This window comes from Heloderma suspectum, chromosome 1 (genome assembly GCF_057233095.1).
Source record: "Heloderma suspectum isolate Gila_16-S chromosome 1, 16-S_ref, whole genome shotgun sequence".
Classification (NCBI taxonomy): Eukaryota; Metazoa; Chordata; class Lepidosauria; order Squamata; family Helodermatidae; genus Heloderma; species Heloderma suspectum.
Genome location: NC_139458.1, coordinates 336,729,881 through 336,757,179, shown reverse-complemented (window position 1 = coordinate 336,757,179; position 27,299 = coordinate 336,729,881). Strand labels below are relative to the sequence as shown.

The 27,299-nt window shown below is 44.3% G+C and overlaps 1 protein-coding gene across 3 annotated transcripts; it reads left to right on the top strand.

The window, feature by feature from the left end:
* The first annotated feature begins 447 nt into the window (after positions 1-447).
* On the top strand, positions 448-26,545 carry TAAR1 (trace amine associated receptor 1). Of its 3 annotated transcripts, none has more exons than XM_084827559.1 (2): positions 448-567; positions 24,110-26,539. In XM_084827559.1, exons 1-2 carry the CDS (start codon positions 548-550, stop codon positions 25,242-25,244), a joined length of 1,155 nt encoding a protein of 384 aa, XP_084683685.1. In that variant the 5' UTR covers positions 448-547; the 3' UTR covers positions 25,245-26,539. The 3 variants fall into 3 exon arrangements, with proteins under 3 accessions (XP_084683685.1, XP_084683687.1, XP_084683686.1); XM_084827561.1 differs by lacking the exon at positions 448-567 and adding an exon at positions 2,011-2,364 and having other exon boundaries at positions 24,110-26,545; XM_084827560.1 differs by lacking the exon at positions 448-567 and adding an exon at positions 8,365-8,606 and having other exon boundaries at positions 24,110-26,545.
* Positions 26,546-27,299: the final 754 nt, after the last annotated feature.

Here is a 27,299-nt window from a genome sequence, read left to right as displayed (position 1 = left end):
CCCCCCCCCCCCGGTTGGTTCTGCAGGTATTCAGGGTGATTTGCCTTTAACCAGGGAAAAGTCAACTGTCTGACAGCTCTAAACATCAGCATTTTAAAATAGTTCTGCACATTAAATTAACCAAATCATAATTTAAAACTAGATGTATCTAAAATTTTCTTGGTTTGTTATCAGCTGACATAATAGGGTAATGTAGTTGCATATGGAACATATGAAAATTAAAAATTAAGTTGTCATAACCGCTTGTCTTTATTTGGCACACTTGTTTCCATGCTCTTGTTAGCCATGTTGCAAAAAAAGCCATTTGCCTTCCTCTGCACCATAAGCCCATAGCTGGGAAGATTTATCATCTGCTTATCTTGACTGTCTGAATATTTAATACTGACGTCATCATGATGGTTAAGACTTTGCATCGGGCTGTGAAGGCAAGTCAGACTTGGATGGACACAGCTTCAGTGACTTGAAGTTGAATGGATTCACATCAAGTGATGCTTTGGACTTTTTCCTGGTGAATTGATGCTAGAGAAGAAGGATAGTATCTTGGCTCATGCTCTCTTTTTTTTGGAGGTAAGATTCATACGTAATCTGGGTATTTAGGTGGGACATTTGTAAAGAAATTGGGTAAAAGATTTTCATCAGATTTTTCAGCTAATCTGCCATGATTAGCTGCACAGTGACAGAAATGTAACTTGACTTGAGATAGATAGATAGATAGATAGATAGATAGATAGATAGATAGATAGATAGATAGATGATAGATAACACCTGTCCAAATCAGGAGCTGAAAAATATGAATAAAGGCACAATTTTATTCTCAAGAATTCTGAGAATATGTATTAAACTTTTTGCCTTCTCTTGGAAGTTTTCCAGTGGCCTGAACAGAATACAATGACACTGAATTCAGTACAAGATTTTGATTGTTTAAAATTCATTTAAGAACTAAATTTCTGTCTGTTGATTTTTCATGTCATTGTGATAATATATTTGTGGCAAAGATATATACTGGTTAGACTTGATAATCCATGAAACTATGTTTTAGTCAGCTGCCAATGTTACTTTCAATGATTTCTTTTATTTAAAGTAAAAGTGTTAAATTATGGTTGAAAATATCAAGGTAGAAAGAAGATACTCTCAACTTCCCTTTTACTATGATGATATACTAGTTAACATTTCTTAGCTCTGAAATCATGAGCACGTGGATTTTATATATATATAGATAACAGTTTTCCCAGCTTGATAGTACAGAAAAACAATGTGTTCTTTGGAAAAACATGTTAGGCACATTGCTGGAATCAAGAGATGTACAGAAATTGTTTCGTGCTGAGGGCATTTCAGTAAACATCTTCTCGCAAGGAACAGCCCTAATTAAAATCAAGCTGACAAGACATATTTTTTACCTTGTGCTGAATGAATAGATTGATCACATGAGATGCATTCCATATCCTACAAACGCCAGGAGCTACTAGCCCCAACATGGACAGCATTCCTTTGCCATGAATGTTGTTCCCTTGAGTATCCCCTATTTAGAGACCTTCTATTACTTAAGAAGAGGTGCCTTGGCACAGGCTTCCATATCCACAGTAGGTGAGCTCTCAAGCACTCCAGTATTTTAGCAGACCTTTCTAAGTTCTACTGGGATGAGGAAAGTCCACAAACCAAAAGCCCAAGAAATTTGCCCAGGGGAGGGGGGGGGGGGAGTTCCAGCCCTTCCCACAATTCCACTCACCTACATTGTTTCCCTCATTCCCCACTTTCCCAGGGCTACTGGGCAGGGCTATTTGGCATGGCCCCGTTCCTGCTCACATGGTGAGCTTCACCACTTATTGTAAAGCATGAATAGGGTTCGAGCTTTCCCCAAAACCTGATTATGACCCTTCCAAACCTGAAGGATGTTACTCTGAAAGTCTAATCTGAGTTTGAATTGCACCTTTGCAGTCCAGTGGGTGAACCATGACAGCAGCCCTATGACAAACAGATAAGGGAGGAGCTAAGAAATATCTTCCCCTCCTAACTCAAGAGCCAAGTTTGGGATGGGGGTAGGGAAAGACTAAATGCTCTGCCAGGGCTGGCCCAAGACATTTTGCAGCCTAAGGTAAAGGGACAACATGACACCGCCTCCCCATTCCATGTGCAGAAACTGACTGAACAAGCTGTGGACATCAACACTGATAGTGGCAGAGTGTCCTCCGCTGCAGCTGAAGCAGGGGGCTTGTTTCAGGGCCTGGGACAGGTTGTATGGATACACCACTCTGTCCTCCAACAGAAGGAACTGCTGGGGAGTCCAGGAGGAATACCTGCAAGGCTGCCACTGCTGCGCCCCAGCATCTGCTGCCTGAGGAAAGCACCGCCTCAGGCGGCCTAATGGTAGGCTTGGAGTTGTGCTCTTCCTTATCTCTTCTCTTGCCTACACCCAACTCTTTGTTCCTGGAGATAAGCACCGGAAATGTAAGGGTGTGGATCCTATTCTCTCTTCCATGAATGGAGCAGAATTCACTTCCACAAATCAGGGCCTTCCTGCATCTCCCTTTCCTGTGCCTGCCAAAAATCTGCTCCTGAGTATTGGGGGACTCTTGGGAACAGTGGTGGTGGTGGTATGGTGCAGAGGGGGGCTGCAGAGGGGAGGGAATCAGCAGATTCTTCTCCCACTTGTCTGAACTCAAGAACAACTTGGGATCCAAGCCGTTATTATGTGACCCCCTGTTCCTCAAGCACTGAGGTGCTGCAGTGTTTTGTTTCCTTTGGAGGAGAAAACCCTGGAGACTTATCGTGTCTTGGTCATGCTTGTTTTTATTTACAAAAGCAGCCTACTGGAAGCAAGCAGACTCCTAATGAGCAGGTAGCATAGCTGCAAATCTGCATCAGGTTTCCGGAGAACCACAGCGTGGAACCCCATACCTCACATAGGCTTCTTCTAATCTAGCTAAACTCATGGATTTCTCAGCTCCCAAGGTCTGTCTCCCTTTCTAAATGAAGACTTCCTCCAAACGGTTTCCGTGCCCATTTCACTAGAACGGGAGTGTCCCCTTCTTAAAGAAATGCTTTGTGTGTTGGGGGCAGAGGTGTTTTGTTTTTGCTGCTGCTTTTATATTGTTTTTATGCTTTTATATTTCATTAACCACTTTTTTGGAGTGGAAATGTGGACTAAAATGCCTTATAGAAATAAATAGGGATGAGGGAGGGAGGGATGGTGACTCCAGACCATCGGGGACCATTAGCTTTCTTTTGCTGAATCACTGCCTGCCATCAGGTCACATTTTAGACAAAATCATGGAGACCAAGTGGGTCCAAATGCATGACAATATTGTTCTTACTGGCATCTATGAAGCTGCCTTACAGGAAGAAGAAGAATAGCATTGTTTTGCTTCCACTGGATTCCTGATCGTTAACCAGTATCAGGGGTAATGGGCAGATTTTGTTCCTACTATAATGCTGCCTAGAAATTCAGAACTTTTGCTTACCTCAGGAAGTAAGGAGAACTAGTCATTTATTATGTTGGAGAACTAAAGACATTCACCCCAAAACACCATGGGATATGGGGAAAATCTGCACTATGACCCTGGTGATTCTACTGTTGGGAGAAGGATTTGCCCCCTCTTAGCTGTCTCCCAGGTTGCAAGCAATGTACTTTGACCTACAGAGGTTACTGAGAACCAAACCAATTTCTGACTACATAGACCTGCCCTAGGTTTCATGGTCAGGTGAGATGTTCATGGAATGTTGATTGTGCAAGCATTTCCAACATTCCATGGAAACTATGGCTCCATCTAACAGTGAACTCAAGTGGTGAGTGCCAATAGAACTGGAGCCAAAATGGAGCCACTGAAAACCAAGAGCATGGTATCGCCATGCTCAGGGGTTGCAAAAGTACAACAAATACATGGGTTGTGGGTTGCAAGAGAACAACAAATATTTTAAAAGAAAAGGCTACAGGGGCAACCACTCCCCCCAAAACAGCTGAATGGTAACTATGAGCATTGTCTGTAGCCCCAGGATGTTTAGCATCAGTTGGAAAGGGAAAAACAGAGCACTAGAAAGGAGGGATGAAACTGAATATCCTGGAGTAGGACATGGCTGGCTGGCTGGCACTGCAAACACAAAAAGTGCTGTTAGGAAGCAAAGACACGCTGCAGCATTGTATTGCAGGTCTAACTAGTCTTGATACATTTCTGTTCATTTTTGCATATTTTCTCAATATTTTCCACCAGTATTGAATGATAGATCCCAAAGAAATTATCCCAGCATTTTTCACTAGATTGCCTATTTATTTATTACATTTCTATGCCGCCCAATGGCTAAAGCTCTCTGGGTGGATCACAACAATTAAAACCACAAAATACAACATAAAATACAATATAAAATTTAAAAGTTTAAAACTACGGTATAAAAGTAAAACCAATATAAAACCTAGCAGCAGTATAGCATTTGCCTACTTCCTTTTGAGTGAGATGCATACATTCTCCTTGCACAGTGCTCATTTTTGTAATTTCCTTACCAGTTGGAGTTCCATATCCTCCCACTTGAAATCACTGGATAAATTCTTAGTGAATGTTTCATTTTCAATGGATAGCAACCTAAAATACATCTTATCTTTTGCATGTCCATTAAACATGCAAAAATCTCATTCTGTGCAGTTAATGTTCTGTATTCTTGGAATTCATTATAGAGCTGAGAGTGGGGCTGTCGGAGAAACCCGCAGTTCAAATGAGTTCGGATTTCTATGAATCCAACGGGTGAATTCCGCAGCAGACCAGCCTTTGCCGTGTCACAAGGATGCTGTGGACTTACAGACCAATTTTTCATTTTAGGGAGATTTGCACTAATTTGTGTTAGTGCTAATGAACATTAACTAATGTGCATGAGCACATTTGCACCAGTGTGCATTAGCACTAATGCGAATTAGCACAAGTAGAATGACATTCTGGTTTTAAACAATCCAGTTCCATCAATGAGTGGATGATGGAATGAAATATGCCTGAGAATCCACAAAACAGAGAAAGAACAGTTTTAACAAAATCCGTATATCCCTAGCCGAGAGTCAGAAAAACTAAACATTTGTGTGGCAGGGAGAGCAGGGAATTTTATCACACTAGTGGTTTGTTTTTAATCTCATGGGAAATGAAGGCACACTAAAATCCAGCTGTTTACATTTCTGAACTAGCCCCCCAAATGATATCCACTTTTCTAGGATTATAAATGAAGAAAAAGAAGAATGTGAACTGTTTAGTTACATTGAAGAGTGAGCACCCACTTTGTCTGGCACAAAGGAAAAATGACTGAGGGAGTGTTTTCTGTGGCTCAGATCCTGGGCCACAGCATTGGCTTGCTTGTAGAGCTCAAAAGGGAGCCTTGTACACTCCATTTAAGGAATATCAGCAAAGGAAGAGGAAAAACGGTTCTTTTTATCATAGTGCTATGACAAGTTATAACCACCCCCTCTGTTAGCAAACTCTGCTGGTAAGTGCCAACAGAAGTGTAGCCAAAAGTCGGGGTCACTGAAAAACAAGGGAAGTATTGGCATGCTCAGGGGAACTGCATGGCATAGGGTTGTATCCAATGTTAATCTAACTTAAGTCCCATTCATCTCAATGGGTCTACTCTAAATAGGACCAACATTCATTCATTCATTCATTACATTGATATCCCACCTTTTTTCTTCCTTAAGGAACCCAGGGCAGTATACATAATCCTCCTCCTCTACATTTATCCTCACCACAACAACCCTGTGAGGTAGGCTGGGCTGAGAGTCTGTGACTGGCCCAAAGTCACCCAGTGAACTTCATGGCTGTGCGGGGACTAGAACCCAGGTCTCCTGACTCCCAGTCCAACATTCTAGCCACTATACCACACTGGCTCTCCCACCACACCACACTGGCTATAACATTGGATATAACCCATTCTTTAGAGAGGGGGGAAAGAATATATAACCTCCCACCCACCCACAACATGGCCCAGTGAGGACTGAACATGCTCAGTGGCCACGGAATGCTGAGTGTCTGTTGGGGGAGGGGGCTTGGAAAACTGAGGGGAGGGGGAATGAAATGGAGTATCCTGGAAGAGGACATGGCTGGCTGAACCCTGAACAGCTGCACTCTGCACCGCAACATTTTGTTGCAACGTCCACTTGTAATTTATTATTTTTATCCCATTCTTCTACTAACGTGCTCAGAGAGGCTAACCACAATGTAGAAAAAAGGAAACATAAAATATAATCACAGTGAAATCCTATACATGTCTACTCAGAATTAAATGTCATTGAGTTCAATGAGGCTTACGCCCAAGTCAAGCAGGTATAACACTAGTTCTAATGCCTAGCAGAATTTCCATCATCTTTTGGTCTGTTCTAATGGTAACTTGGAATTCTGGAGGATTCCGGGATGTGACGATGTCTTATCCAGACACTCTCTCTTCTCTCACCAAAGAAAGTGAAGTGATGTAATTCCTGAAGTGCTGGAATAGAAAATTGTGGAAGACATTAATCTTCACTTCCTAGGTCAGAGGTCTGGGGATATGTGAAGGCCTTAGCTTTCATTAATAGAAATTGCCTTTGTGTTCGACTGTGAAAACCTAAGGTTCTATGACAGCTTTCTAAGAGGTATCTCATCTGCTCCATGGATAACCATCTCATGTAAGAGCCACTTAGCACGTGACTTGTATGCATTATATGGATTTTTTTTAGCCCCCCCCCAATGTTTTTGCACCAGAATCAAATATAATTTCTATGAAGCATGAATTGATAAGAAACAGTATAAACAAGACTAGGAAAAACCAAGTTATAATAATCTCATTAAAAATTACATTTTTGAGTGGAGACCGATAACAGAAATTATTTAACAGATCTGGGTTTCAATTTTCTAATGAATCCTTTAATGATACTGCTTAATGCAAGGGAGAAGATTTTACGTAGCATTCTAAAAAAACCCTGTATCAAATTTATTGATATCAGCAGAATATATCTGGTTATGGGTAAGTTATTGGAAAAATCATCATTTGCTTATCATACAAGAATGGCTTTTAAGTACTATATGGTACTGCCAAGGAGAAGTGTTTGTGGGATTTTCTGCCTCAGCTGAGTCAGCTTCCAAAATAACTTGACTGGCCTTGGGTAGCAGCATCATGCACCTTGCCTGGAAGGTGTGGGAGAGAAGCGTCATCTCCTGCTCCACCTCAGGCAGCAAAATGTTGGCCCTGCACAGGCAGACTCATGTAGGAGAAGATGGCCCTTAAGGTACCTGGGTCCTCAGACATTTAGGGGTTTAAAGGTTAAAACCAGCATTCTGAATTAATATACATTAATATATGAATAACTGCTGTATTTAAAGTTGGACCTGTTATTATTTCTTCATAAGTAAAAGGAACAATTATTTTATTATTATTGCTGTATTATTCCAATAAGCTCAGGGTGGCATAGATGGTGTTCTCTCATTTTATCCTCACAACAACCATGTGAGACGGTTAGGATGAGAAATAGTGAACTTCATGGCTGGGCAGGAATTGAACCCAGGTCTCTCTAGGCCACTCTGTCCAGTACACCAGGGGTGGGCAGAAGGTAGATCTGGATCCTGTGGTAGATCTCTGGGTGATTTATAGTAGATGGGCAAGGATTTCTATGGTGCGGCCACACCTGGAATACTGTATCCGGTTCTGGTCACCACACCTAAAGAAAGATATTGTAGAGCTGGAAAAAGTGCAGGAAAAGGCAACTACAATGACCAAGGGGATGGAGCATCTCCAAAATGCTGTAACAGCGCATTGTTGTACTTATTCCAGCCTCCGCCAACATGGTGCCCTCCAAATGTTTTGGACTACAATTTCCAGCATTCCTGGACATTGGCCATGCTGGCTGGGGCTGATGGGAGTTGAAGTCTAAAATATTTGGAGGGAAAGGCTGGCATAGAACGATACAAGTTTATTTGTATTTTTGATGTTTTAAAAAAAGGACTGCGTTGCCATTTCGAATGTACAACATGCAACAGGTGTTGTTCATCAGTAGCTCTTGTAACAGGCAATCGCTGTGTATATTAAGCACATGTCTAGTAGTGCTGTTTTGTAGACAAATATTAACAGATAAGTCTGTTGGATGAGGCCTGTTTGCTCAGCAGAGTAAGCAGTGCCAGTCCATTGAGTGTCACTTTCTGCACACAGCTTCCCCTTGGAAATCAAGCACAATAGGGAGCTCTGTTTATATATGATTTTCTTGCCTTCATAGATGCTTGCGCAAGGTAGATGACATGCTGTATGTGACGTGGCTGCTTTTGCTCATAATGTGCCCATGATGTTTAATTAAACAGTCATTAAGATTTGCCTTGCTGGTGGGCGGGGTTTACTAACTGAGCTGTTCTTCTGATACCTGGTCATCCTCCAGCAATCGTTCCCCAGACATTAGCACAGTATGGCCAGTTCTGATGACTAGAGGACATAAGAAGCAGGGTGGTTGAGGGTGGGTTTGCAGGTGGCCCTGCAGATTTGAGAAGTATGCTTCCCTTCAACTGTCACTGCAGCAGTGAAGAAGCTGCTCATTTGATGAAGTCTTACCACATAACGGAGGCGCAGATCGAAAGAATGGCAAACTGACGATACAGAGGAGAATACTCGGTTGAACACAGAAGGTAGGAAGACGGGACCTTCGAAAAGCCCAGTTTTGTAGTTCTGCGGCAGCCTTCCCCAACCTGGTTCCCTCTAGATGTGTTGATCTGCAACTCACAGCATCCCCCAGCCAGTATGGCTGGCTGGGAATGATGGGAGTTGCAGTCCAACACATCTGCAGGGCACCCGGTTGGGGAAAGCTGTTCTATGGTATCTTCCTCTTGCTGTATAGATAAAAAGGACCCAACACTGATGATACAGTCACCTTAAAAATGCCATTTGTGGTGGAAAGGTGGGATATAAATTTAATTAATTAATAAATAAACATTAGAGGTTATGATGATGATGATGATGATGATGATGATGATGATGATTTATTTTATTTCCAGACCACGCAAGAGCCAAAGCTCTCTGGGCAGTTCACAAAAATTACAAAGCACAAATACAAAATAATACCTGTAGATTGCAGGGAGGGGAGTAAGATCCACAGCAAGAAAATATATTCTCTTCAAGAAAATGCGCATGAATATGTCTCTTGATTATATTCACCAAGACACATGGGTAGAGGCAGTCTCAAAGGCGACAATCCTATGCATTTTTATCTGGCAGTAAGCTTCATTAAACTCAGTGGGCCTTCTAAGTAGACACGCAGGGGAGTGTGCTATAAGGCAGGTAGGGCCCATCCCAAGGCATTTGGGGTTGATAAGTTAAAGACAGCATTTGTCCTGCAGGACAATAGGATCTGGAGTCCACTGAGATGCCAGAAAAGCACTGAGGAACTTGGTTCCAGTCTGCTCTCCCTCCAGCTGCTCCGGTTAGAAGGCAAATTACTCTGTTCGACACAAGCTGAACATTCTTGAGAGCATCTAGCATTAACCTGGCATGCCCCATTACAGCCACTAGAATAAACTTTCTCAGGTTTTTAAAAAAATATGATTTACAAAAATTGCCAGCCATAATTTGTCAAGCCCTGAGAAAAATGTTCATTTAAAAATATCTCAGATTAAACATTTCTGAGATTTGGCAAGATAGTGAACAAGCAGATGGACCATGGAAAGTTTTGAACTAACATAAACATTTTTAAGGGGATGTTCTGCGGCTGGAAAGCTTTGCTAATGTCAGTAGAAGAAGGTAGTGATGCATCAGATAAATATGTTTTTAATGCGTCCAAGATATTGCAGGGTAGAGGACTCCTGTTCAGGATTCCAAGTATCTTATCCTACCCACCTCCAGCTTTCTGATCCCTCCTCCCAGTATTGGCTCCAGGCTTTGGAGGGTCCTTGGGTAAGGCACCCTCAACGGGTCTCCTTCCTCAGTGAGTTCTACCTTCTCACCGCCATGTCTCCAGCTGCTGTTCCTCCTCCTCCTCCTCTTTCTCATCATTGCTACCACTTGCGTGCTTGACAGGCAGAGAGCCAGTGAGCACTGGGCAGGTAAACAAGCAGGCTGCAAGGGGAAAAAGGAGGAAGGGGACTCTTATCAGAGGGCCCCTGAGTGTGGGCCCTTGGCAGGTGCCACACCTTGCCCACCTTTGATGCTGGTCCTGCCTCCTCCAATAGTCAGTCAACATTCAACTGAGCATATTTGGTCTTCACTGGGCTGTTTTTGGGTCGTCCCCCTCCCCCCGCTGCCTCTGTAGTTTTTTGTTCTCCTAAAGATTTTTTTTCTACTTCCAGTGTCTCCCTCTTGTGTGTGGATGTGTGTCAGTTTGGATCCCATAAGGGTTCACGCTCATCCCTGAACTTCAAGAGTGGAAGGAATGACTTCCACACTCTTATAACAAAAACTGAACGAATACTGCAATTTGTCAAACTTTATCTAAAACCAAGAAAGCTCTTTAAGATATTTCTTTGATTTAGGAGGAATAAGAAACTGTTAAACAATAGGTAGAAATTATATGGCACAGATCAAGGGTGCAGCACCCCAGGCCCGGGGTCCCAATTTGGCCCTCCAAGATTCCCAAAAATGGCCACACACCCTTTTTCCTGACCACTGATTGGTGGTTTTCCAGCTTTTCTACAGTTTTCCCTCATTCTGAAAGGTTGAGATGCCTCTGCTAAGGCTTACTCACTGGTAGGAAGAGCTGTAAGCTAATATATACTGGTGTTTGGGGCCCTGCCCCCTTTTGCTTCAGCCCCACCCACCACCCCGAATTCAACTCTCCAGCTGAAAGAGGATTTCCTGGAGGGCCACCAGCCTAAGAAGTGAGTGACGGGAGGTTCACCAGCAGCCAATTTCTACCTGCAAATTCTCTAACCACAGGTGTCCCTTTCTGCATACACCCTCCCTCTCAGCTTTCAAGTCTCCCAGCTTCACTAGCAAAATGGTTTTGGAGGAGAAGGTAGAGAGAGACTGACAAAGGTATGGAATATTCTTACAGTTCGTTAATTGTTTTAAAGGCAAAGTATTGATCAACTAACAGCCTCAGGCTAGATCTACACTATTGCTTTATATCAGTATTGATAACTCTTGAGGCACATTACACATTCCATATACCACTATTGCAGTGTTATTTCTTGCTTTTTATTCCACATTATCCAAAATACCACAGCAAATGTCATTGTGTGTCCTACAAGGTATAAATGTGCAAGAGTGATATAGCGTTGCCATGATGATATGACACAAAGTGTAGATCTGGCCTCAGTCTCTCTCCCAACCAGTCGAATCCCATTTGGGCTGAGCCACCCTGTTTTTGTAACTACAATGATTGTTATTACATGCCACAAGTGCATCAGTTTATTGGATTTCTTCAGACTGCACATCTGTATACCTTAATAATACATGATGACTTTATTTCTCAAATAGCTTTGTATTCCATGTCTGTACAACTTGGTTGTTTGGGGCTAGTAGTTGCTTAGTTAATTACTCTTGAGTTCAGTGAATCAGGTTTCTTCTGCATATCCTGCAGTCTTGGGTACTGCTGCTTTCAGTTATCAAATATGTCTTTTACTTAAAAACAAAGAACAAAGGGAGGGTGTGGCTTCCATTTTCCATGAAAGTGTGTAAGCCTGCCTTCAGGAGTCTGATAAAAATAGCCTTATGAGATTAAACCTTGGAACTAGTAAAAATACGAAGTTCTTTGTCAAGATCAAGTTCAGACTGTATTTTATGGTGAGCTTTCCAGGTGGTGTCTAACTGCTCTTTAGTGTCTCCATAATTTCAGCTTTATACATTCTAACACCTTTGTGTTGGAATATGTGATATCACCATATGAGACGTATTTCTAGGTTTGCATTGCCACAAACTGGAGGGCTCTTTCCATTTGCGGAAGGGACCAAATGCAGCTGTGCTCCTGCTGGATGAAATAGGGGAGGTGGTTTTTGCCCCTTCCCCCTGCAACCCCCAGTGCTGCACCATCTCCCCTTATCCTAAGGCTAAGATCTATGGAGGTCAATAGAACTGTTTGAGGATTTCTCCCAACTTGGGGTCCCTACTTGCCTTACAGAAGATGTCTGCTATGTCACAGTGGCAACTTACCCCTCTGGAGCTCATGTTTGGCAATGCTGGGGAATGTGTGCCCCTCCAGATGTTGTTGGACTGTTGTTGGACTTGTTTGGACCCCCCCCCCCCAAATCAGCCCGAAGCAAATCAGGCCCACCTTGGAAGCCCCAAAGCGGCTTCTGAGTTGGTTTGAGGGGTCCCTACACAGCCCTAATTTATAGAGAGAGATCTCTCACACCCTTTTAGTGCCTGTGCACTGCTCAGAGCGGCATGCAACAATTTAAAACCACAATACAACAAAAACAATACATTAAAAATACCAAACAAAACAAAACCAGGGTAAAAATGAATGAAGAGTACAGATAACACATAACTTTAAATGAACCATCAGCAGGCAAAAGCCCGCAGGAATGACAGTGTCTTCACCAGCCAGCAAAAAGCAATCAGAGGGGGGGATCTGCACTCCATGGAACATTGTGTCACACAATATTGTTGCAGCCACTGAGAAGACCCTGTCTTTCATCACCATCAATCATGCTTCCATGGTAGGTGAGACACAGAGATCGTCAGAGATCCTCCTGATCTTAGAGATTGAGCAGGTTAGTACAGGAGGAGGGGATCCCTCAGGCGTCCTGGACCCCAGCCTTTTAAGTGTTGGTAGGCCCAACACTTTGAATTGTGCCCAGAAGTAAATTGGCAACCATTAGCATCCTTGCTGCTGCATTCTGGATTCAGTGCAGCTTCTGGAGACTCTTGAGAAGTTGCCCCATGCAGAGCACATTGCAGTGACCCCATCTTGATGTAACTAAGGCAAGCATTACAGTAGCCCCCCCCCCCCCGAGTGTCCATTAGTGCCAAGTGAAGGTTTTTTCCTCAGCTTAATTGTTATGCAGGCGGTGATCTTCAAGGGGGGTTGCAGGTGCGGAGGGAAGGGTAAACCCTCCCCAAACGCTGCAACACTCCCCATCCTAACACACAGTGCTTTTGGATTAGTACTCTCAAAGTTTTGAAACTCCATTTTGGTGCACATGTTGCCATTTTTAGTTAGGGGTGTGTGCGTGCGTGTTGCTCATGAAGAAAATCTACCAGCCGCTCTTTTCTTTTTTTGCATTTTTCACACCATTGCAAAAGAATTGTTGTTGAAGAGGAACTACTGATCTGGGGCAGAGTGCGAATTAATTGAATAATGCTTGTATTTGCTGCGATTTGGATGATCCTTCTGTGAAATTTAAATACATCCTAGGAATTATTTCTAAATTTTCATATATAGATATCAATTAGCATATGCAAATTTTGGGCAGAGTTGTGTCCTGTGGACCTGGCCCTGGATCTTTTAAGTGCTTCGCAATGTCCCAGGCTTCCAGGCACTGCTTTAAAACACCTTCCTTAGCATTAGATGAAAAAGTGAAATGAAGCTGTGTGTCATCCAACCCACCCCAATCTCTTGGTCGACCTCTCCTAGCATTTCCATGTAGATGTTAACATGAGGAACAAAATTGATCCCCAAGGGACACCACACAGCAGTGGCCAAGGTGCTGAACAGGAGTTCCCCATCACCTTCTGGAACTGACCCCCAAGAAAGGACCACAGCTACTGCAGAACAGTGCCTCCCAAACCCATCCCTATCATACAGTCCAGAAGGATATAATGATCAATGGTATCAAACGCCACTGAAAGGTTCAGCAGACCCAAAAGGCATGGACCCCCTGTCTATTTCCTGGTGTAGATCATCTACCAAGGCAAGCAGATATGTTTCTGTTCCAAACCAGGCCTGAAACCAGATTGAAATGGGTCTAGATAATCTGTTTCATTCAAGAATCTTTGGAGCTGAGAGATATTACTATGTGCTCAAATATGTAGCCCCAAAATGGCAAATTTGAGACTGGTCAGAAATTATCCAAACTAATGGGATCCAGAGAGGGCTTTAAAAAAATAACTGTCTTACCAAAGCCATCTTAAGGCTGGATGGAGCGACATCCTCCTTTAAGAAGGCATTCACCACTCTCCCCACCACTCTTCTCACCCACTTGACAAAACCTCCTTTGGCTGCCTTAATCATCCAAGAAGGGTAGGGATCAAGTGCACCAGTGATTGGTCTCAGACTCCCAAGGATCTTGTCCACATCATCAGGCTGCACAAATGGAAACCTATCCCAAACAATCAGACAAGCCGACGCCAAAAGTGCATCATTAGGAACTGCTACAACCACAGTATCTAAGTTGGAGTGGATGCAAGCGACTTTATCTGCAAAATGTCTAGCAACTGAGACCTCTTTCTCAGCTCTTCCTGGTCCTTGCTGCCATAGACCTTTCACCACTCAGAATAGCTTTGCTGGACAATTCTGTGTGGATGCAACAGTAGCAGAAAAGCATGTTTTATTTGCCAACATCATTGCCACAGTGCAGGCCTTAATACGGGCCTGGGTTCGATCGGATTCATCCCGAGTTTTCCTCCGTCATCATTCTGCTCATTGAACCTGCTGCTTCATTGGCCTGAATGATCTGGAAAACCAGGAAGCTTTTTGGCTCCATGAGCAGGGACAGGGAATTCCGCATCAATTGTGACAACTGCCCGGGTCATTTCCCTGTCCCAGAGATGGAGGAGGGCTTCAACAGAATTACCAGCTGGGAACTCCTCCAGGGAAATCAGGAAACCATTTGAATCCATTTGTGGGCCTCTTTAATAGATCGCCCATCCACTCCTGCAGAGGTTAGGAGCTCCTTTCAGTCTACAGCAAGCTCCTCCAGCTTGACACCCTCCAGATGTGTTGGACTACAGCTCCTATCATCTCCAGCCAGCACGGCCTATGGTGCTCTTCCTCTTCCACATTGCCCAGAGCTCTTCCTGTTCCCGAAACAGGTTGTTCCTGCTGTGCCTGCATTTTTGGCCTTTGCCCCCTTTCAGGGAGCAGTCTGACAGGTAGCTATTCTGCCTGACCCATTCCTTGAAGCCCTCATTGGGGTGGCACCTCATTGGGGTGGTACCAGGCCCAATAAAACATTGCCATGCTCCCCACCCCAAATGCCGGTTTTCATTCCTGCATTGGATTTACCCTGCCAGTGAGGATCCCTGCTCTACCTCCCTGTGATGTGCTTCTGACAGATCACAACCAAAGGATAAATATATCAATCTTTCTTCTTTCTCTTGTCAGGGTTCAAGTTTCCAGTGCTTTACTCTGTGCAGCTGCCTTTTGCTCACTGTTGCCTCATCTGTTAATCTCTCTCCCCTCCTTTTGGGGACAAGCCTTCAGTAACTGACTTTGCAATTTGCCTTTTAATCTGCTTCATCATTTTTTTAAAAAACATCTTTTCTGAAAAAGCTTTCATCTCTGTTACTGTGCCGGCTACCTTGTGAGGGAATTCTGCTAGCAGACTGAAATTCCTAGTGTTACCCATGCTGTGCTTTTGTATAGTTCAGGGGTGAGCAACTTGCCAGGGTCAGTTGGCCACATTCCTGACCTACAGATATTGCAGGTATCCAAATGAGGCTTGAGGGCCAGCGAGAAATTGCAGACCCGGACCCCTGTATGTGGGGACGATCCAGTCTGTGGATCCCCACGCTTGCTCGACTCAGTGCGTACCAAGTCGGGCAAGCGCAGGGATCACCAATCCCTCACCAAGCCACAAAATGGCGGCTTGGCCTTTCTCATAATGGCCATTTTTACGCAAATGGTGGCTGTAAGTGTCCATTTACGCCAGTAATCTTGTGTAAATGGCCACTTCATGGCTACCATTTGCATAAAATCAGCCTTTACAAAAAAGGCCGAGCTGCCATTTTTATGCAAAACGACAGCTTGGTGAGGGATCAGGTGGCAGAGCACCACTTGCTGGGTGCTCACAGACCGCCCAATGACTCGCTGCGCATGGTGAGCAGCAGTGGGTGGCCGGTGGAGGTCCAGCAAGCAGCATATGACCCGGACCACGATGAATTATCTGCACTGACAACCTGCCCCTGCTGCCAAATGTGCTGCCAAAACTCAGTGGCACAGCAGCCATGTCAAAAGGAGGCAATTTTACTTGAAAACAAGGTGCACTGGGAGCGAATCATTTATTTTTTTTGCTGCTGTGGCAGCAAATTCAGCTACAGAGGGGAGCAGAGGAAGCCACAACAATGGTCAGGGGGCCACATTTGGCCCGCAGGCAGCACGTTGTCCACTCTCGGTGTAGTTGGTAAAATGTGTTAGTTTCAGGGCTAGTTTCTACTCGCCTGACAGCAGCCTGTCTAGCAAGCTAGGGCCAGGACGACAGGGGGGAGGTGTTCCTCTAGCAGCAGAATAATTCCTGCCTTGTCACTTCTGCTCCAGGAGGGCTTACTTCCCAGAATAATTATTACATCAAGTGTCGGATGTGGATAGAGATACATATCTCGAACAAGTGTGGGAACAGTCGCATCCCAGACTGTTCCAGAGGGAATGTCCCTTCAGAGGGGCTCAGAGGGCTGTAGTGAATAGGGAGGATTGGTGAAAATCGGGTGTGCTGCCTTAGACAAGGCAGGCTTTCCACTAGTGCAAATCCACCATTGGATACAAACCATCACTTCTAGATACTGATAGAGCTCCTACATCTCACTATAGGGAGATGCTCAAGTCACTACCAGTTCATACTGGGCGTGTGAAAGGAAGACAAGCTCCTCTGTTGCTGCTTCTTTAGAATGTGTGAAGCTGGCCTCACTGAAAGTCTGTCAGGCCTCGGCAAGAGTCAGCCAGCCTCCAGGCAGTCAGCTTCCAGGACCAGGGGAACTGTCTGGTCCAAGTGGGACAAAGGCAGGGATATATTCAGAAACAGGCACAATCAAGTTCCAAGACAACCATCAAGGTTAAGAAGGGCCAGAAACAGGGGCATAATTCAAACCAGGAAGGAGTCTGTTCCCAAAGTAGGCAAGCAGTAATCACACAAGAGACAAGTTGCTCAGGCTGAGGAGCAAGCTCTGAGATCAGGGCTTTATAGGGCCTGGTGGTTGGGGATTGGTCCTTGAGGTCAGCTGACTGAGGCAGGCTGTTCTTACAGCTTAGATGGCATTCTCAAAGCTAGGGATGGATGATGGATCAGACTGTTATTGGTCCATATCAGTTTTGCATGTGTTCATTTATAACTCCATCCCGTTTCCACGTTAACCTGAATTTTTAAAATTCCATGAAAGTTCATAAACATTTCATATATATTTTTATCATAAAATAAGCATTTTTATATGCAAAATATTTTTTGGACAAAAACTGCACAACAGACTTCAGAGAAGAGCAGAACTGGAAGAATAATGATCTGCACAGTAATTCAGAAAGTGCTTATCAGGCCAGTTTGCTTCCAAATCGGAACAGAACGAAATCCTCAGGCATCTGTCCTAAAGCGCGGTGCTTAATCTGTCAGCCTCGCTGTGGAAGCAGAGCACTGCTAGTGCAGGATGTAAGGCATCAGAGCTGGGTGCTCAGTGGTACATTCTGAACTGCAAAGGCGTTCGTTAAGACAGTCCGCATAGCCACACCCTCAAGCACAGTCCAAAAATTCAGACTGCTCTATTGATCCATATCAGCAAACCAATTCTAGCAGTTTCCCTCTCCAGCAGGAGCAAGTCTTTAAAGACCAAGAGCTTTTCTACAGGAGGAATTTATTGTGTGCTCGTGATTACATACTCACAGTTGTTTATGGGCTGTAGACGCTGTGATCCTCCAGTTTTGCTTCTGTTGTTTCAGAGCACTTTCCCAGGTTTTTTTTTAGAATCGGGAAAATGGGCTATTATCTTAGCATGGGAAAATGGTATTGTGAAGGTTTGAGGTCTACAGAGGCAAAGGGAAAAAAGGTCAGGCTTAGAGGACTGGAGTTTTCTGTTGGGAGGGGGGATAAACCTGAGAGGAGTAGTTTAATTTTTCTGGTTAAGTGTCAGTTTAATTTCCTCCAGTTAAGTGTCAGTTTCATTTCTCCACTTAAGTTTCATCAGGTTTGAAGCAGCGCTTTTGGTTTTGAGGGAGGAGGGTATATAAATAGAGTGAGGGAGCCAGTAAGAGCAGACATAGCCAGAGCCTGACAAGAGAGCAGGAAGAAGCAGCCTAGAAAAGTCTAAGTGTAGTAATTTGTTTGCTTTAAATCTCCTAGTAAACTGTCGTGGTTAAACCCCGTGTTTAGTGTGTCAGTCACCCCATGTCTGCAGCCACGTTACTGGGAAGGGGAAGTTTAAAAGAAGGAAAGTAGGACTCTTAAGGAGGCAAGAGATCCTTAAAGGGTTGCTCGGGGGTCCAGGTCATAAGGGGAACCTTGACAGGTGTTCTCTCTTATTGTGTAGTTGCGTTATTCCACTATAGCACAGCTCCACCCAGAGGTTATGTAGCAGAAAAGCAGGAAAGGAAAAGCTTTTTGTGTAGAGCTCAGGTCTGAATTCTGCGACAAAACTGAAAGCAGATACAGCAATCAGCAGCCTCGTGTACAAAAGCCCCAAACCCTCCCCAAAATACTTTGCATTACAACAGGGAACAATATATTATTGCTGGCAAAATTCATCCCCTCCCCTCCGCCAGCTACTTGAGGATTGCAGCTAACATCAGAGGGAACAGGGGAGTCTGAGTGAGGTGGGGGTACCAGATGACATCAGCATCCCTGCTAATAAAAAAGTACCAGGGTGGCATCCCTGAGCACTCTTGCTCCATTACACCCCTGCTGGTGCTGGGAGCCTACGTTTGAACATCCCTCCACTCAGTGCCCTACAGGATTATTCTTAGACCTGTGTTAGATGTATACCATTTTTATCAGTTACAGTACATTACGTCTTCGTCTAAGCAATCTGCGATCAATGTAAAATAGATGGGCGTATCTCTCTTAGATAAATCACTTGTCTAAAGTTGTTTCCTTGTTTTATTATATTATTCCTCTCCTTCATTCAACTACACTAAAGGAAATTGACAGGAATGATTTGTTTAATGAAATTAGTTAAGCATTCCTTTAACTGATGAATGTAAAGTATGGTCCATTTAGACCGAATTTGATTAACCAGTTCATGAAACAGACCCATTTATCATCATTCAATGGAAAACAGATACAGATAATTTTGGAGAACTACCAGAAAGAAAATTGAAATGAGGAAATGTAAAGTACTAAATGAATTGGGATGAAGGGCCTTTTCAGCACGAACAGCCACACAGGAAAGCTGTAACTACCTAGAAATTTATCATAAATGGCATTAGGGCAAAAAAAAATCTGGTCAGCTGTTGGAATAAGCAAAAGACTTCCATTGTTGATATAATTTTTGTTTGTTTGTTTGTTTGTTTTAATCGGCTCACCTTGCTAGCCATTGTATTAATGCAAGAATTTTAAGCATCATACATTTTCTGTTCTAATATACGGATCCACTTATATAGAGTCGAACCATAGGAACAAAGAAAGCAAGTCAGACAATTGGTCCATATTGTTATTTGTGGTGGTGCTGGCCTGAGTTCAGGCCCTGAATGCATGAAGCTGGTGGTGTCACTGACTTAACTGCACCACTCCTGGCCTGTGTCCTGTATGACTTGAAGTGGGCACCCTGGGCAGTGTCACTACTAACGTTAGCCAGTGTGGTGTAGTGGCTACAGTGTTGGACTGGGAGCTGGGAGATCCGGGTTCTAGTCCCCACTCAGCCATGGAAGCTCACTGGGTGACTTTGGGCCAGTCACACACTCTCAGCCCAACCTACCTCACAGGGTTGTTGTTGCAAGGATAAAATGGAGAGGAGGAGGATAATGTAAGCCGCCTTGGGTTCCTTGCAAGAGGAAAGAAGGCAGGATATAAATGCAATAAATAAATAAATAAATAGCCAGGCAGTCCACCCACAGCAGCAGCGTTGGCAACCTAGCAGTGGCATCGACCAGAGTGCCAGGCCCTTGTGCCTGCATTTGCTGATGCTCCCATCCCTGGCACTTACACTAGGCCTGCTATCAACTGCGACTAACTGTGAGTCTCAAGTCCACCTCAATGGTGTCTAAAGTAATGGCCTTTTCTAGTCCTACTATCTGAGATTTTTCCAGTCTCCTAATCGCACGAGCCATTCATCTGGAGCCTAAATGTCCTCCTAACAGAGGTGGAGGTGATCCAGTATGACCCAGTAGTACCAGCATAACATTTGAGCACAGCATGAGAGAATCACTAGAAGCTTTTCTGAACCTTGTGCTGCTAATGGATGGGACTGCCAGCCTTCAGCTGCTTGGGATGGGCAGGTTAAACTTTTACACGGGGCCAGCTGAGTTGTTCATGGAACTATGCTGCCTACTTTGGTGGCTGGTCTTGGATGGTACCATCTCAGTCCTGCTCCAGGAAGAAGGATGCTTCCAGTGCTTTGTTGGCCCAGTGCCTCTGTTGAGAGTCTAAACACCCCTCCCCAGCATACCGAAGCCGGTCATTTAGGGCATGCCTGCTGCCAAAGGCAACAGAGTTTGATGAGTGTGGGAGCAGCAGTCAGGCCTTCCTGATTCCCTGAGGATTTGTTGTTGTGGAGACCAGGAGAGCCCTGTTTAGGATGATCACAGCTGGCCTGTGCTTGCCTACCAAATCCTTGCCAGCCTCAGCCCATCAAATGCCATTGAGGGGGCAACTTGTCCAGGGCCGGCACAAGACACTTTGCTGCTTGACAAGATGGCGTCCTCTCTCTAGTTCTATATATAGAAGCTGACTGGACTGGCCGCTGACTCTTACTTTAACACGGGTGATATGAAAGCTTCCTCCATTGTACCAGAGGGCAGCAGGATAGTCTGAGGGGTGGGTTGCTGGCAGTGCTGGCTTCAGGTTTTGGAGGGCCCTTGGGCAAGACACCGTCAGTGGGCCCCCTCCCTCAGTGAGTACCTTTATTTATTTATTTATTTTATTGCATTTATATCCCACCTTTTTTCCTCCTTAAGGAACCCAAGGCGGCATACTTAGTCCTCCTTCTCCTCCATTTTATCCTCACAACAACAACCCTATGAGGTGGGTTGGGCTGAGAGTCTGTGACTGGCCCAAAGTCCCCCAGTGAGCTTCCATGGCCAAGTGGGGACTAGAACCCGGATCTCCCGACTCCCAGTCCAGCACTCTCACCACTACACCTTCTCACCAGCATAGTCACCAGCTGTTATTGCTCCTCACCCTCTTTCTCATCATTGCTACCACTTACTAGCTTGGCAGGTAGAGAGCAGGTAGGCAGCGGCATCTCCTGCTCCTCCTCCTCACCACCCTGTTGCCTGGGCCAGAGCAAGAGGCAGGTGAACAAGCAGATTGCAACGATGAAGAGGAGGAGCAAGTTCAGGTGGCTCTTCTCCGTGTGCCTGTGCTGGGGTGTGGGCACCATGCCTACCTTTGATGCTGGCCCTAGGTGGAGGGCAGGCTGAGTGTAATGCCCTCCAACACCACCCCATCACTCCCTGCCCCCTAGCATCTGCTGCATTTGCCTGCTGAAAACTGTGGTCTGACTCTTGCCTTGAGTAGATGCTGATATAACTCCTTCCTCTATGTAGCATTTTAGAGGAGCGTCTCCGAATGAATATAATAAAATGGAAATACGACCACTGTCCAGCTGAACAGTAGTCATTTGTTCTGCGTAATACATCTTGAGTGGGACATAATACATTGCAACAGTATTGATCCAGCACCTTAGATGAACATGTAATGATGAATCTTGGCATCCTCAAGAGTCGGTTCCCCCCACCCCCAAATTTCTTGGCCTAAGGTGACCAAAGACTGGTAAAAATCTAGATTGGAGACACCCTTTTCCAAGACATTCCATGGCTGCCCTATTCTAGTTCTGGGATTAATCATTTAACATCATTGATCATGACTTCGTTCATCATGAAGGGAATGAAGAAAGGGAAATTCTTTAGTAATGAAATCACCAGAACAGCCCTCAAAAAAGACAGGAAAACCAGACTGAAGGAAGAAGATGAACTTTGGGATGAGTATCATTTTCAAGTTAGAGATCAGCTGAATCTTCTCTCACGTCAGTGGAAAAGTAAGTTCTTTCACTCTCCAGCTGTTTCCATCTGGGCTGCCATGTATCCAACTTGGCAGTTAGGGAAGGCCTTAGAATCATATTAGCCTACCTCACTGTATGACTTTATGATCACAGCAAAAATGGAAAGCAGGATTTGGACTAGTCAACTAAAAGATTCACTGTCTGGGGGGGGAAAATCACTGGGAGGAAAATTCCCTGACAAGTAACATAGATGCAAATCTCATGGGCTCAATGCCCAGGAAGATATTACCCAGGGAACCATTTACAGTGCTATGGGGGCGTATCAGTGTGTTTCCAAACTTATTTATTTTCTTGATCCTTATTTGGGACAAGTTCATTCAAGCTATGAACGAGACATTTTCTCTTCCTGACAGTCAGTCCGATCCTTTGTTGTCAGTGTCCATTGTGAAGTTGCAAGGAGCAGTTTAAGTTTTATGCTACCTACACAATTTAAGCTGGGACTTCTTCACCCTCCTGTTCCTCCTCCATAGCAACATATTCTGACAGATGCTTAAGAAGAGTGGAAACGGCTTGGGAAGGGGTCTGTGGATCATGACGTGTTGGCTCTGCAATACTGTCTGATACAGACTCTTTACCATTGCTTCACCATCACTCCTCAGCGATGGTGGCAATGCCATCAGTACTTCCTGGTGAACAAACACTTAGAAATGGGCTGCTCATCTCGTTGGAGTCAACAGAAGAAATCCATTTACATTTAGCAACTGTTTTCTGGACTGGGTTGTCAGTGTTATATTTCCATTTGAAAAGCACTCTGATTATTACATGTTTTTTGTTTGCACTTTAGATTAAACATTGTATTATTCCTGTTAAAATTACTGGAAAGAGGTGGTGATAACAGTAAACAGAAAAGTGCTTTTCTTTCAGGAAAAAGGAACAATCCATTAATAACAGTGTAATTGTCTGAAGGCTTCCCGTATTGTCAGTTTCCACTTTATCTTATTTACACACCAAGCCTTTAGAAATAGAATATGTTAAGCAAATGATTGCTAGCAACTAAAAAGGCTAAGAGGCTTATCCCAAGCTGGTGCAAGTGATGGCCTGCTAAGGAGTGGCATTTCAACCTTTTAGATGGTGGGTGATTGGGGGAAAGTTAGTGGGGCCAGGGGAAGGGAGACGTGGGCCCCATCTACATGGCACTGCTTACACACACACACACACACACACACACACCCTTCATTGCAACTGTGCAGCACTGCAGCTTCAGATTAGGTAAAAAGAAAAACGATGGCACTCAGCAGGAGTAGCGAAGATAGTTATTGTCAAGAATGAGGGTACTAGTAGCCGTGACAGCCCATCGGGTTTTCACGTTCAAAGTAGCCACCTGGAAGCTGATTGTTACTCAGCCGTTTCTCAGCCCAGCAGCTAAGGCCACACTCTGTTCCTGTTAATTGTGACCGTGACAACAGCCATGTCTGGTGGGAAGATCCAGCTCCTTGGAGGGTGGAGTGGGGCGTCCTGGGACTGAGCTATGATTGGATGGTTCAAATCCGTCTTGAGTTGCTAGGGCTGGGAAATAAAGAAGGGGGCAAAGAAGGGGCGGGTGCCCTGATGGTAATAGGGTGTGTTGCTGCTTGATGGCTATCCCGAGAGGCCCATACTTTGGTATGTATGGGATAGACTAGCTAGCTTTATCGTCTTGCTCCTGGGAGTGTGTGTCAAGGTGATTGGCGTTTTTGGCTTTTGGGTATTGTAATCTTGCTTGTAATTTCCTGTACAACCTACCACCTCTCCCCTTTCCCTTCCTCTTTGTTCCTTTCCCTTAATAAACTTTTATTCAACTTCTAGTTGGTGTGATGTGTCCTGTATAACTTCAGTGCTAAATACAGTGCCTATTGGCCTGGGAGGGAAGCTACTGGGTAATTTGGGGAAACTTGTCGCTGAGTTGGGCCTGTTCTACCTTGCAGGGTTGTTGGGGTGAGTCCAACAATCCTTCACAGTTACTGTCACTGCTGAGGGGGGCAAACACTTAACTGCTGTTTACAGAGCCCCCTGAAAAATCACTACAAAGGGAGCCCTTGTTCATGGCTTGTGAACCAGGTTGTGCAGTTGGCAAGGCACACGCACGTGTGTGTGCGTGGTGTGTAATTTTAGTAAATATTCATGTCCTGCTTTTCTTTCTTGGCAGATACTCCCCCTCTGCTGGATGGCAAAAGACTAACAAATTCCTGGTTTTGCTGCAGAGGAATTCCACACAAAATACCCATTGGACTAGGCTTAACATGTGTGTGGAAGAATCTGAATCTCTAGGAAGGATGCAGTTGTGCTGCGAATCCATAAACGGCTCCTGCATAAAGAGCAGCTGGTCAGTTAGTATTCGTATTTCCATGTACGTCTTCATGTTGTGTGTGATCCTGGCAACTGTTGCTGGCAATTTGACTGTTATCATCTCAATAGCACATTTCAAGCAGCTCCACACTCCCACCAATTTTCTCATCCTCTCTATGGCCACAGTGGACTTTCTCCTGGGATTCTTTGTCATGCCTTACAGCATGGTGAGGTCAGTCGAGAACTGCTGGTACTTTGGAGACTTTTTCTGCAAAATCCACACCAGCGTCGACATCATGCTGAGCACCGCTTCCATCTTCCATCTCTCGTTTATCTCGATTGACCGCTACTATGCCGTCTGTGACCCGCTGCGATACAAAGCAAAGATAAACTCTTGTGTCATATTAATCATGATCTTCATCAGTTGGATATTCCCTGCCATGTTTGGCTTTGGGCTAGTCTTTTTGCATTTAAACATGATAGGAGCAGAAGACGCGTTCTACAAACTCATCTATTGTGTGGGTGGCTGCTTTGTCTTCTTCAGTGAAACTTCAGGGGTGGTGGCCTCCATGGTTTCTTTCTACATCCCAGGATTTATCATGTTGTGTATCTATGGGAAGATATACACTATAGCCAAGAGGCAGGCCAGTTCCATTAAGGCTGCCGTGAGCCAAATGCAGATCAGATTTGAAGCGCGGCATCACATTTCACGCAGCAGAGAAAGAAAAGCTGCAAAGACTTTAGGCATAGTGGTAGGGGTGTTCCTCATCTGCTGGTTCCCATTCTTTTTCTGCACTGCCACAGATCCCTTTATGAATTACACAATACCACCCATTCTCATTGATGTCATGGTTTGGTTTGGTTACTTGAATTCTACATTCAACCCAATAGTTTACGCGTATTTTTACCTGTGGTTTCGAAGGGCCTTGAAGATAATATTATTTGGGAAGGTTTTTCAGCAAGACTCATCCAGAACTCAGCTATTTCTGGAGTGAAATGCCTTGAAGTTGGAGACTTCCTGTCTTCTCGTATTTTGTCAGACACGGTGTCCTTTTCAACCAGGGAGCCGAAAGTGGGACAGCAGCTGTGGTGATGTCGCTTTAAAAAAAATGATCCGTGAATGGATCACAACATTGTTACTGTACTTGGGATTCTGGAAGGACTGGGGCTTGTCATGTAAAGGAATGGGGGGAGCCAATTAATGGTTATATGTTTCTCTCTCTCTCTTTTCCATTAATATTAGCAAAATGGACCCCATGACGGAAAAGGGGCATAATTGGGGGCCTAATGCATCTTTATGTGTGCTCTGCCATGCTATGTCAGGCTGTGGGGCAACAGAGTAAGGGCAAGTGCTCCACTTACATTTTCTTTACAAATGTTCTGGGAGTTCAAAACTCTCATCCAGACCAAGATTTTCTTGTGGGAAACTGGTGTGCTGCAAAGTGGGGAATGAGAGGAACACAAGTCAGAATTTGCATTCACAAGGAGGTGCAATGTGACTCGTGAGTGATGCAGGAGTTGTGTTCCAGGATTCCTTGTGATTTTGCAGGGGATGCTGGGAAATTCCTCACAGAATGTGCACCGCCTCCTTCATCAGCTGTATGGAGGAACCTGAGAGGTGTGCTCCAGTATGTCCAAACATGGTGTGAACCTTTGGGGATCATGCAAAATTGAACACTTTGATCTGGAATGGATTTTAAATCCTTCACCATGCTATTCCAAGGGGATAGTAATTGCATTAAATTGATCTTGGGATATGCTGTTGGATTGGAAATGTTTAACATAACTTTGTCCCTAAAATTGGAGGACAAACATAATAAAAATTAAATTATGTTTGCAGTCACTAGAAACCTATGCTATAAAACTGGTTTCAATATCATATTTTCTCCCAAATAGTCTGGAAAATGAACTTTTATTAAGGCTCTGAGTATTTCTTGCTCCAAATACCCCTAGTTTACCAGACTGCAGTTCTTGCGGTTCTCTGTGTGTGTGCTTGTGAATCCCAGTTAAATTGGTTTAAGGTTACAATGCGGACATGTTCTTGATGTGACATGGTTGATATTACATGGTACTGAAAATGAGCAAAGGGAAGTGGCTTATTATGAGAGATAAGGAAAATCAGCACAGAGGGAGCTGTGAACTGGATTCTTTAAATTCCTTCAGTCAGGGTCAGATGTTGTCATTCAATAGATGAAAACTCTCTTGCTCCATGTAATTCTTAAACTAACCTATGCAGTCACCAGAACTGACCAGTATGCATTATTTAACAGATGACAATAAAGTGCATTTCTTCATCAAAGCAATGTGTCTGCTTTTCAAACTAGACATGAGTATGCTGAAATGAAAAATGTGGCCCCAGATCAAGTCTATAATGAAATCCTCCATCCCTGAGGCAGTCCAGAGCATCTTTTACAGCATTGGTTTCCTTTTGGACAAACACTGAAGAGATGTAGTATCTTCATGATAACTTGTTCATTTGCAATTGTATGTAGGTCAAGCAGGTATTATGAGAACACAAAAACAGGAGCACAGGCTAGCAGTGTGCTGGGGCTTAGAGCAGGGCTGCAGAAGCTCTTTCAGCTTGAGGGCTGAATTCCATTTAACATGGGCAAGGCCAAAGGCAGAAGGAGTGGAGCTGAAATGCCAAAAATAATAGCAGTGTGTTTTAGCGTAAAGCTCCTACTGCCAGTAGACTTAAGAGAGGCATTTCAACCGTTTTGAATGGGGAAAATCTGCATGAAAGCCAGGGAACTACCAAAGGATTGGTGGTTGGGAGAAAGAGGGTGGGGCCAAGAGAAGAGGGTGTGGCTTTATGGGGAAACCTGGAGGGCCTGAGGTTCCACATCCCTGACCTAGAACAACATCAATGTTCTGGAACCTGCCAAATTGCTTCTGGCAGCCACATCCAGCCTTCCTTGTGCACACAGGATGAACCATGTTATAGGGTATCACGTGTAACAATGTTTTGACAAGCATACACATGATGTAGCTAAAAATGCACCTCCATGTCAAGTTCTGCCTTGTAATGTGGCACAACACTGACCTGTGTC